Below are 12,316 nucleotides of genomic sequence, written 5' to 3'. Positions count from 1 at the left end.
GAGGTCGGCCTTAGACGGGTGTGCGCCCTCAGCTCCCTGGTCAAAGGTTGGCCTTAGACGGGTGTGTGCCCTCAGCTCCCTGGTCAAAGGTTGGCCTTAGACGGGTGTGCGCCCTCAGCTCGCTGGTCAAAGACGGTCTTTTCCCAGATGGAACAACTTAGAAAGGATAAAGTTTTTGGTTCCAGCTCCTCACATAAGCCTGGATCCTCAGCCACTGGGGAGAACTAAGGTCGGCAGCCTTTCCAGGACCTTTGTAGCAGGTGAGACCAGTCGTACTATTACCTGATGGTCGTGGATGAGCCTGCCTGAGGTGTGTGTCAGCGATCAACGGACAAATCTGGGAGATGGGGGGGAACTAGGTTGCCTGCAGAAAAACAGCGCAGCCAGACCCCAGAGAGAGGTGTGTAACACCCGGTTCCTGATGAACCAGACGCTTTGCATTTTCCACGGTGGGCAAAGTGCTGATGTGCCACCGGTCCAGCGTGTCTCCCGGGAGTGTGGCTCGGTTGCCATGACAACAGAGGCCTGCCGGCTGCCTGCGAGTGCAGCAGCAGCGACAGCCTGAGTGGACGTGTCCGTTCAAATGCTTCTCGTTCCGAAAATGACTTAATGCGGTTTCCCCAGAAATGTTTGCTCTACCGAACAAGTACTCCGCTCGCCACGCTGTCTGGCTGCAAGGCAGCTTTTTCCGGTGCTGGTCGTGGAAGAGGCTGAGTAGTAATTTAGTTCAAGTGCATCTGAGGTTCTTAATTGCTGCCGTCCTGCTCGCTTAGCGAGGAGAGCGACGTTGGGTTTGGATCTAACTGCAAATGAGGATGAACGGTTTGGGAACCTGCGTGACTGAGGGTAGGAGTCGGCGAACTGCAGCCCACAGGCCAGATCCTGGCTGCTGCCTGTTTTTGTGAATAAGGTCTTATTGGAACACAGCCATGCTCGTTCACCCGAGAGCTCATTCACGTAGCTCTCACACTGCAGCGGCAGAGCTGAGTAGCTACGACGGAGACGGTATTTGGCTTGCAAAGAAAACACTTAATCTCTGTCCCTTTATGGAAAACGTTTGCCTACCCTAGATATAGGAGGGTGAGCACTGAATTCAGAGATCAGGGTGTTGGATTCAGAAGCTAGGGAGGAAAATTGATTTAGACACATCCACTAGGCCCCCTGGGCCCCAGCTTCCTCATCTGTAACACGGGTGGCCTTGAGTAGCTTATTTCCAACTTCTTTCAAATACTAAAAGCTCCCTCAGTCTTAGCACCGGGGAATGACCCTCTGCGGGATGCCCCAGGGCCCTGTCTCAAGGACTGACGCAGAGGAGGGTAGCGTTCTTCTCTCTCCCGCCCGGTGCGGTCATGACCCAGCTCCGTGGCCCTGCGGGGCAGAGTTAGCTTTCTGGACAGGAGCATCTTCAACTGGACCATAGGCAGGTCTGACCTTTTCAAGGACTTTCTGTGGCTGCAGGGCTCTGGTTCTGAGGCCCCTGCCCACAGCTGAATGGCACACGCCTGTGATTTGCTGTCTCCCCGTGATTCCCAAATCCAGGAGAGGACTCTAGTGGGCAGGTGTCCACACAGGTGTGTAGGAGGACACAGGCTGCAGGGAGGTTGCAGTTGCAGTTTGGATTGTACTGCCGAGTCGAGGACGTGGGGTTACTTGAGGGGTTCGCTTACCCAAGAACCACTGTTAAACTCTCTGAGCCAATTAGCTTCTCTCCCAAGACTGCTCTCCGTGTTACCTGGAGGTGAAGGTGTGCTTCCATCTTGGCGGCTGACATAAAGCACAGAGACGAAGCCAACTCTGAAAAGGAAGTGCTATTCGGGCTTCCAACTGCGGAATCAGACACGGGACCTAAAAGGAACCAAGATCCTGCCTTCAGGGATGAGCCTGCCCTGAGGCTTTGGGTTCCCCCCCTTTCTCTCTGACTTTCCGTGGCCAGATTTGAATGTCCGGCCTTGTGTACCAGCCTTTGCAATACCAGGACCCCTTGACCCGGCAATTCCACAGCAGGAACCTATCCTGGGGAGATCGGGGTTGCACAGAGATGTGGATTACAAAATTGTTCATCTGCACGTTGATGACAGTGAAAATTGGAAACAACCTAGGTGTCCAACACTAGGGGAATAGTTAGACCAAGTGCAGGAGAGCCACACAGTGGTGCGGGGGGCATCATACAGTCCCTAAAGCCACGCGGTAGAAGAGCGCCTGTAGCTTAAAAAGATCACATCGTACACGGGAAAGACAGGTTACAAACAATAGAATTGTGTGCAGGTCAAATACGAAAACATGAGGAGAGAGGATTAGAAGCGTATCTCACAAAATGTTCACAGTGATTATCGCGTGATTAAAATAATGGATATTTTAAATTGCCTTTTTTTTAACTTATCCATGCCAGTTAAATTTTCTAAACTGAACACGTATTACTTTTATAACAAGAAGCAGCATTCTTATAGAAATTATTTAAAAGCAATAACTCTGCCTTTTATAAAGTTTCATATTAGAAGGAATTGCCTTCCCCAATCCTTCCATTCAGTCTGGAAGTATTTGAGGATCACTCCACCCTGGGCTCTCTCCTGGGCACTGGAGACACATCAGTGAACAGAACAGATGAGGTTCCCGCCCTCCTTCTGACAAAGGGAGAAAGAAATATATAAATAGGTAGTGAGGAGAGCTTGAGGGACGACAGGGCGCCACGTTGAAGCCTCGAGGTTAAGGCATCACCTGAGCAGAGATGGGAAAAGCCCTGCCCGTGTGGGCAGAGAAGGAGAAAGTGCAGAGACCCTCGGGCAGCAAGCATGCCTGGCATGTTCCAGAAGATGAAAAATTATTTAGCCAGAGAGCAGCAGGCGTTTTATTTACTCTGACTGTGCTACCCAGGAGGCTCTAATGCCCATTAAGTAGCATCATCTTAACCCGTTGCCCACTTACTGAGTCGAGGTAATAGCCGTGACTTGTGACTTGTGAGAAATACACAGGACGTGCTCCATTAACAGTGTCATGGAAAACGCCTTCCTTTGTGGTTTTCTTCTCCTGAAACCACTTGATTTCTCTTATAAAAGAAGAAAAAATGTATTAAAGTGTAGTTGATTTACAACGTTATGTTAATTTCTGCTGTACAGCAAAGTGATTCAGTTATACATATGCATGTTCTTTTTTCATATCTTTTCCACGTGGTTTATCACAGGATATTGAATATAGTTCCCTGTGCTTATACAGTCGGACCTTGTTCATCCATCCTATATACGCTAGTGTGCACCTGCTAACCCCAAACTCCCAGTCCCTCCCTCCCCGACCCGTTCCCCTCGGCAACCACCAGTCTGTCCTCTGTGTCTGTGAGTCTGTTTCTGTTTCGTAGACAAGTTCGTTTGTGTCATATTTTAGATTCCACACGTAAGTGGTAGGTAATTAACGTTGCTCTGGTTGCAGGTGAGCACGTCACCTTAGAGGCAGGATGCTGTGTGGGGCCCGTGGTTATACGTGGCCTGGCTCTTTCTGTTACCCACGCCCTGGTTGACGGAGCAGAGCACCAAAGCACCATCAGTCTTACATTGCCAGGTTGTTCAGACGTACAGATACAGACACAGAACATTTTTATAGCAGAAAAAAATTGTAGAAGTTTACAATTATTCTTCTGCCCCTACACCTGGTCGCTGTTGGCCTGCCTGCCCTCGGGATCTTAGACTAGGAGAAGCTTCTGTCGTCAGGTTCCTCTCTCTACACTGTACAAACATCTATGGTAAATACATTCATCACAGCCGTATTTTCTACTATGCTAGCAAATACTGTGTGTGCTATTGGAAACACTTTTACCAGATAGGAGCGACTGAATGTAGTTAAACGGGAAAGCAAACTTCAGAGGTTCCCCAAAGGCTGTGTGCTTGCAGGACAGACCCACTGGGGACCTCTACAGTATTCCGACTCGCTCTGTGTGATTTATAGAAACGCCACACCAGGAGTCCTTTAAATTGTGAACCCCTTCAATGATGGCAGGCGGTTATGACTTCACAAGAATATATCTGTCGTATAAAATGAGACACATGTTGGCTATTAGTAAATTTTCCGATGGGGAAAGAGTACTGCCTGTTCTCGAGTCCTGGTAGTCCAGTTAGCACCGTGATACCAGACTGGGCCTCACGCTGATATGCCATCTTTCAAGGAACCTAAGGATCCTGGGTTCTCAGTTGTTTAATCATAGCCGATAAACCGTGCTGTGTTTCAGTCTAATTGAAAAAAAAGAAGGGCACGCTAAGGCTTCAGCATTTAAAGTCACTATTCTATTCTGCAACTCTATACATAGTTTCCATTTGTATTTCCTCTTTTAAAACTTTCTATGCCATTTTAATAAGTTGAGGTCTTTTCCTGCACCTAGTCCTAGCCCAGCCTCTTCGGGGGCTACATAAGATTCTTCAGAAATCGGGGTGAGCAGTTGCTGAGACCCGTTTCCTGTCCTGCCCACCAGGAGGGCATGGAAGCCCCCGGGGACATGCCTCGACCTCCCCACAGGTCCCGAGCCCCAAGAAGAAGGTACAAGTGTGTGTTGAGGTCCTCCCGGAAGCCGGCTCTGCCACAAGGTTTTGAGAACGAGAATTCAGCTGGGAACGGGGCTCAGCCCTGCCGGGGAAACGTGGCATGACGTGACATCCGTGACAGCAGCTGTGGGCCAGTCCAGGCAGGCACGGGGGCGCAGAGCCAGAGGTTCGGGGCACGTGGACCGGTCACAGACCGAGTCGGCCCCAGGTTGGAGATCCCAGGATGGAGACATCAGGGTGACAGAGGGGTGCCGCTTGAGCTGGATTTGGGGACAAACCAGACAGCAAGGCGCCAACCAAAGACCTGAGGCCGGACAGACGGCCAGAGGGGCGGCGGGTAAGGTCCGAGCTAGGCCAGCCGGGGCTCCTCGTCCACTGGGGGGGCTCGGCCTTTCTCTCCGCCAGACGGGCCGTCGGGGACCAGGACGGGATCCCCTGGAAGAGGATCCCTGCAGGCAGCGGACGGGGGGTAGGGTGGAAGCGGGGAGACCAGCGAGTGGCAAGGGGGGTGGTGACCGGACTGGCCAGAGAGGTCGAGGAGGAGGCCCTGAGGAGAGGGCGGATTCTGGACGAGTCTGGAGGCGGATCTGGTGTGACAGGGTCGCTATCGAGTGAGACGTCAGTCACGTAAAGACGCAGTAAATAAATGCTTGCCAGCAGCCCTGGGAGCTGTTAGGAGGAGACCAGGGCGCCACGGGGGAGAAGGGCAGGACTGCGTGACAGGTGAGCTGGACCCTGGGGAGGGGCACAGGCCGGGGCAGAGCCGCACGCAGACAGCCTGGGGGGACGGGTGAGAAGGCGGGGGCCGGGCCAGTGCTCACGCCCCTCCTGGGGTCCTCAGCCCTCCGGCCCCCAGGCCTTGCTGCCGCCCCCAGAGACGCGGCTCCCGAGGGGCCCACCGGGGTCTCCTCCACCCCAGGTCAGGCCCGCCCAGAATAATGAGATTCTGAGCTCGTGGGATTTTCTGCTGTTCGGAGAGCTGCTTTGAAAGGCCAGAGCTGCGGTGGCCGCAGGGCCTGGGCGGGGGGCAGCCTGGGCGGCGGGCTGAGGCCGAGGGGTCTGTGGGGCGAACTGCACTCGGGGGCAGGGCCGCTGCCTGAGGGCCCCAGGCTGCTGCTTCCTCCGGCCACCTGGGGCTGGGGGCCTCCCCGCGCTGGGGGCCGACCGTGGCCACGGGCTCGTGGTCCGCCTTGGAGTCAGGGTCGCTCATGGCCAGTCGTCCATCCCAGACCCCACACGCTGATTTCAGAGCAGCATCCGGCTTCAGAGGTCCCCGAGCACCTGACTGCAGGGGTGTCCTGTCCCTGGAATGAGACCGAGGCCGTGGCCCTGGTACAGGCGGCGGATGCGGGCTTGGGAGCCCCGCGGCAGGTTGGAGGCCTCGCTGCAGCAGCCCGTGTCCCCTCCTGCACTGGAGTTGAAGTGCCAGAGGAGGGAGGGGCTGGACGGCTGGGCAAGGCCACCGGGGCCCCAGGGGCACCTGCTCAGGGCCTCAGCCGCGCTCGGCGGCAGCAGGCACGTTCCTGCTCCCTCTCGGCCGTTCCAGCACCTCGAGCGTGAGGCCGCCGCATGTGGGCCTTTCAGACGTCGTCGTGAAGGTCCCGATGAAATTAAGGTCTCTGTGCCGCTTTCGGATCCCTTGTTTCTTTGTGGCCATCGGAAGAGCGGACTAGAGGGGCACAGTCGGTGTTCCCGTCTTGCGCTTGCTGATTATCTAAATTTGGGCACAAACGAGAAGCCTTAAGGTGGACTCGTTCTTGGGCCGATGTTTGGAGGACGGGGCTGGTCCTGCAGCTGAGGGGGTGAACGTAACCCACGTGGTGACGTCCTGGCTCCTCACAAGTCTGTCTGAAAGCTCCTTCCACCCTCTGCCAATGGGGAGGCCTGCTGAGGGCTCCTTCAGGTTTCGTTTCTCTGGAGCATCTGTGTTTCCAGTGGTCCCAGGTTCACACGTCTTTCCCGCCACCTCGCACGTGCGCTGTCACTAGGGCCCTAGTACAACTGCCTTAAATACTTCCAGCCTTGAAGCAAAAGAGTTGGGCCATCCTTCCCCCATGTTTTAGTGCCTCTGCTTAGATGGGTTCACTCAGTTCATCCGAGCTGGCACTCAAGCCCCAGGGTTTGATCTCTCTACTAATGGGTTATTTTGATCAGAGAAAAGCGTCACCTAACAGCCCAGCATGTGATGAACACGATCGGGCTTCACTTCTTTCTTCCTTCTACCATAATGCTGAGTGCACAGCTCGTGCCGAGTGCGGGACCGGGCCTGGGGCTGCGGAGGCGGCTGACGGGCTCCTTCTGCAAACGCAGACCTCCCCAGCAGAGCCGGCTGCAAGCAGCTCACTCAGTAACTGTGCATGAGGGGCTCCTGCGCATGGGGAGGGTGGGTGATTCCTCGAGAGCCTCCTCTGCTGCTAAAGAAGTAATCCACGTTTCCGCCCAAGGGCTGGGGCCGCTCTGGTCATACACAACAGCTCTCGAGAGCCTTCTCCACCTCCTGCCATCTCCCTGGGAGCCAGAGCTGCCCTTGCTCAGATCTGCTGGACCCCCTCATTAAGAACAGGGCCAGAGCCCCAGAGTCTTTGCCGTTCGGCTCAGGGCTGCCTTTCCAGCTGCTGACCGGCAACCGGCACCTCCCCGGCAGGTGGATTTCAGCCTGTGGGGAAGCCCGCACCTGCTCCAGCGCCTCCACGGTCTCCCCCACCAGCCCAGATGCCCCGTGTGGTCCCCTTGCCTTGTCTTCTCTGCACCTTTCACCTCTGACCTGAGACTCTTAACTCCCCGTGAGAGTACCGAGGGGTGGTCTTTACACAGCATGAGTCTAGTGGATGAGAACTCCTTGGGATAACTCACAGGTCACGACCCAGGAATCTTCAGGTGCAAAGAGCACTGCGGGCTTCGTGGGAAACCAGATGCTCTTACGTCACCATTCTTCACGAGTCCAGCTCTTTACCTAAAAAAAAACCCAAAAAAACCAACCCTCTGTTCTTCTTCCTGCGCCTTTCAAAGTAGCAATAACTCGCCCCCGCGGCCTGCCATTTAAGCAGGTTTTCTCCAGAGGACACACTCTCCCTTCCTGCATGGGTTTCTGCAGATTAATCTTAAGTTGGAAAATCTGCAAATAAGGAAAGCATCAGTACACAGTTTATTTCTTTTATTACACTAACTGTCACAAAGCCCCGTTTTCCCCAAGAAGTTAACCTTTCCATCCCTGGGTGAGAATTAACCCTCCCTTTGCCAGAGTCCTGTGACTTGGTTCTCGGTTAAAGACATAAAGAGTCGGGCTTCCCTGGTGGTGCAGTGGTTAAGAATCCGCCTGCCAATGCAGGGGACACGGGTTCCAGCCCTGGACTGGGAAGATCCCACATGCTGCGGAGCAACTAAGCCTGTGGGCCACAACTACTGAGCCTGCACTCTAGAGCCCGCGAGCCACAACCACTGAGCCCGCGCGCCTAGAGCCCGTGCTCCGCAACAAGAGAAACCACCGCAATGAGACCTGCGCACCGCAGTGAAGGGTAGCCCCTGCTCGCCGCAACTAGAGAAAGCCCGCGCACAGCAACAACCCAAATGCAGCCCCAAAATTAATTAATTAATTAAAAAAAGACATAGTCGTCTTGTGATGAGTACGGGCAACCCTTTGCTCCTTTGAAAACGTTGCCGTTAGGGTGAGTATAGCCACGGAGGTAGGAAGAGATGCTTCGTCACCCTGGTTCCCTCTCCCACCCCATCCCATCCCCACACAGTACCCAGCTGAGCCACAGAGTTTTCTGTCACTTTTTGCCCTGGGAGAACGACTGACGGTTTTCACGTGTGTGCTTGTTGTTTAGAAAGCCAAGCTCGGCCCTGCTGGCTACAAAGGCATTAGTCCTGACAGGAGACAGCCTTCCAACAACCTCGACAGAGTGAAACTCACCGACTTCAACTTCCTCATGGTGCTGGGCAAGGGCAGCTTCGGGAAGGTAAGAGAGCCGGGTCCACGACGGGGCCAGGCTTTGGCAGAGAACGTTGGGGTCAGTCCTGTTCTCCCCGAGGATTCCAGAGCAGCCCTTCAGATTCCCTGTGCTCTGCACACGTTTCCCGGTGGTTTCCCACTTCCATTTCATTAAAAGCAACTGTATCCAAAAAGCCACACGAGGCTCCTGGTGTGTCTCCGTTTCTGGGCGCATGACGGAGTGGGTTCTCCAGAATGTTGGACGAGTAGTTTTCACAACTAAAAATTAAACGTTGGGGCTTCCCTGGTGGCGCAGTGGTTGAGAGTCCGCCTGCCGATGCAGGGGACGCGGGTTCGTGCCCCCGTCCGGGAAGATCCCACATGCCGCGGAGCGGCTAGGCCTGTGAGCCATGACCGCTGAGCCCGTGCGTGCGGAGCCTCTGCTCCGCAACGGGAGAGGCCACAACAGTGAGAGGCCCGCGTACCACAAAAAAAAAAAAAAAAAAAAAATTAAATGTTGACTCATAGTAAGCAAACGTAATCATTAACAGATGCTGAACTGGGTTTCTTCAGTGGCCGGCCTGTGTACCTACGTTTGCTTCTCTGGCCCCATATCTCATGGTAGATCCAGGCACTGATTTTGATCCTGCCCCCTTTTTTCTGGACTTGGCTCCTGACTTGTGAGAAGGGTACAAAGGTCAGTCACATTTGTGCTCTGAGGACGCTCCTGTAACACGTGCCTGACGCAAGACTCCTGCAGAGCACGTCGAGTATCCCTTTCAGCGGCTGCAGTGGCGCCCTCGTGTGGCGACAGCCCGCACGGAGTCTAAACCTCGGCAGCGTAGAAACTAGGCAGCCTGAGGAATTCCCGTGCGGCGACGAGCAGTATTTCAAAACCGGCACACGGGGTGGAGCCTTATTAACAGCGACGAGCCCCACGCACGGCCTGAGCGGCTCCCCGCCCCCATGCCGGCCGTGTGCCGGGAGCGTTCAGGCTGCCCTCGGTCTGCCCGCAGGTGATGCTGGCGGACAGGAAGGGGACGGAGGAGCTGTACGCCATCAAGATACTGAAGAAGGACGTGGTGATCCAGGACGACGATGTGGAGTGCACCCTGGTGGAGAAGCGGGTGCTGGCCCTGCCGGACAAGCCCCCGTTCCTGACGCAGCTGCACTCCTGCTTCCAGACGGTGGTAAGGGCCCTCGGGAGCTGCCCCCAACCGCACAGGGTCCTCGGAGTCCGAGCCAGCCTTCCGCCTGGGAAGAGGCTGGGAACAGACGAAGCGTGGGGACCTCTCAGCCCCACGTCCTCCTCTGCCGAGCAGCCCGGGTACCACTGGCGGATTCGGGGCATCCCCCTCTGTGATGTGCCCTACTTAGAGAGTTAGTGTTAGTTCCATTTAGTTCCGTGAAAGCTTAGAGCAAAGGTTTCCTAAACACACACCGGGCAGTGTTAAGACTTAGAGAGACAAAACAGTAACTCACAGTCCTGGCTCATTAGGACCCCCGGTCCAGGTGTCAGAGCATCAGGAGACCCACCCTCGTGACAGAGTACGTTCTGGAATGCGCACAGCAGGGGGTGGCCGCCTGGCCTGTTTTGTATGGCCTGTGAGCTCTGAGAAAGGTTTAGACAAAGGACTGTTCTGTAACGTGCGAGCATTAGATGAAATTCTGATTTCAAGGTCCATGAATAGTTTTCTTGGGACACAGCCCTGCCCCTTCACTTACCCAGCATCTGCCGCTTTCATGCTGCAAAGGCAGAGCTGAGTAGTTACAAGACACACACAGAGCCTAAAGTATTTACTTGGGCCCTTTACAGGAAATGTTTGCTGAGCCCTGCCGTGTAGGTTAACTAAAGAGAGGACACAACAATCTCCAAGGCGCTAGTTAGCTGGTCGTGGGACCCTGGCGTGCTGCTTGCGAGTAACCTACAAGAAATAGAAACTCGGCACCACAGTGAGGCCATTCCCAAAGACGGGCTCTGCACGCCTCCGCGGCTGTCCTCCTGCAGATGTGGCTCAGTACTCAGTAGCCGTCATGGCTACTCGCAGAGCAGCACCCTGGAGCCTCGGGTGGACAGTGGGGCCACAGGGTCGGGGCCCGGCCACTGAGGGTCAGCCTGCTGCCGGCAGCCGGCCGGCCCTCTGCTCCCAGAGGCAGCTCCTAGGTAGCGCCAAGGGGGGAAGTTAGCGATATGCAGAGAAGAGAAAGAAACCCAGCCCAGATCCCGTAACCCTGGTTACACTGATGAAGCTCTGGAAAGCTACAAAGCAGAGAAATAAAATTGAAATGAAAGTTTGTAACAGGAAAGCGAGAGATTGAAGCTCCCAGAGCCATTTCCCTGGCTGTTGGCAGCAGCTGCATCATTTTTCTTCCTTCCGGTGCACTGCTCTAATGTGTACTAACCTCTGTGAAATGGTGGTGTTCTCTGGAAGAGAGCAGAGGTCAGCTGTTACCTGTGCCGTGCAGTTACTTCCTCCTGCACCCACTCAGTCTCCCTGTCTGTCCCAGCGTGTTGTCCTCATAAATACGCAGGTTTACTTAGTTCTGTGATGTATGCGCTTCATGGGGCCAGCACTTGGCATATCAGTGACAGAGAAAATGAAAAACAACACTTGGGCATGAAGAGAACATTGGGTTAACCTCTCCACGTACAGTCCCGTCCCTCACAGTGAGCATCACTGAGCATGTGTAATGTACAAGCACGACCTCACCACGAGTTTGCTGTCAGGAGCGTCTGGGTAAACACGTTACTTTACCGTGGCATTGCCTCCCAGACATTGCGAACCAGGACACTGGTTAAGACGAAGTAATTGGCCCATATGGACCCTTCACGCCGTCCCTAACTTAGAAGTGTATTCTGCGTGTAGGAGAAGAGGGAAGGTTGGAGGCCGTTCCTCTGATTGGGAGCAGACAGGTTGACGTAACCCGTCGTTTCAGGGTTACGTCGTGACTCTGTGCGTCCCAAGGGCCTCACGCGATAGGGCTTATTACTTATTCTTTATTTGGGGGAGAAAACCGGGACCGACTCTACTGGGCACACCCGCCAGTGTGGCCCACGTTTTACTAATGAGACAGCAGAGCACCGTTGGGAGAGTGGAGGCCGCCACCCTGCTGCTGTCAGCCTGCTCACCTGTCAACCTTGGTCCTCAGGATCGGCTGTACTTCGTCATGGAATACGTCAACGGCGGGGACCTCATGTACCACATCCAGCAAGTAGGAAAATTTAAGGAACCGCAAGCAGTGTGAGTAGTTTGTAGTTGAGCCCCTGAACGTAGACCGCGTGGCACTCCCACCCGGGAGCCTCTGCCGGGGGGATCTGGAGGCAGGGCTGTGCCCGGTTTGGGGTGGAATACCGTCACCTTCCCGGGGGCAGGCTGGTTGACAGGGTCCACCTAAACGTCTCCTCCGGAGCAGTTTATTCCACTTCCGGCAAGCTGGAGATGCAGGTGTATAGATGCCCTGTCACCCCATTCCACGCCTGTCGATCGAGCCATTCACTCATTAATTGAACAAATAAAGGGGCTCTGGGTGATGGGCCGAGCAGAGGGCCTGGCTGGGGAACAAGAGAGACTGGAAGGGGCCTCAGGGGGGCCTGGCAGCATCGGGTGAAGTTTCCACGGGGCCCTGGCCAAGAGGAGATGGAAGGATGGCCGGCGGAGGCCGGGCAGGTGACAGTCTGTGTAGAGGACACAGGCTGGAGCCTAAGCCTAGCCAGTGCATGGAGAGACTTTCTGGAGGAAGAAAACCAGAACTTGGGGCCTGGGGGTGAGGAGAGAGGAGCGTCTCCAGGTGCTGCCCCTCTGCAGACTGGGGAGGGGCAGCCGTCCGGAGGAGCAGGTTGCGGGGGATCACTTAGGAGGTC

At 55.1% G+C, this 12,316-nt stretch overlaps 1 protein-coding gene across 3 annotated transcripts in view; it reads left to right on the top strand.

Moving 5' to 3' along the window:
- PRKCA (protein kinase C alpha) overlaps window positions 1-12,316 on the top strand; it is a gene marked incomplete at its 5' end in the record, with an annotated part of 360,927 nt that overhangs the window by 309,808 nt on the left and 38,803 nt on the right. For all 3 annotated transcript variants that reach the window (XM_082679809.1, XM_082679808.1, XM_082679810.1), the window contains 3 exons: window positions 8,351-8,482; window positions 9,471-9,644; window positions 11,605-11,696. In XM_082679809.1, the coding sequence (XP_082535935.1) occupies window positions 8,351-8,482; window positions 9,471-9,644; window positions 11,605-11,696 (398 nt within the window). The remainder of the gene's footprint in view (window positions 1-8,350; window positions 8,483-9,470; window positions 9,645-11,604; window positions 11,697-12,316) is intronic.

Source organism: Grampus griseus, assembly GCF_964374135.1.
Source record: "Grampus griseus genome assembly, chromosome: 20".
Classification (NCBI taxonomy): domain Eukaryota; kingdom Metazoa; phylum Chordata; class Mammalia; order Artiodactyla; family Delphinidae; genus Grampus; species Grampus griseus.
The sequence above is the reverse complement of the archived record's forward strand: the minus strand, read 5'-3'. Positions and strand labels throughout refer to the sequence as shown.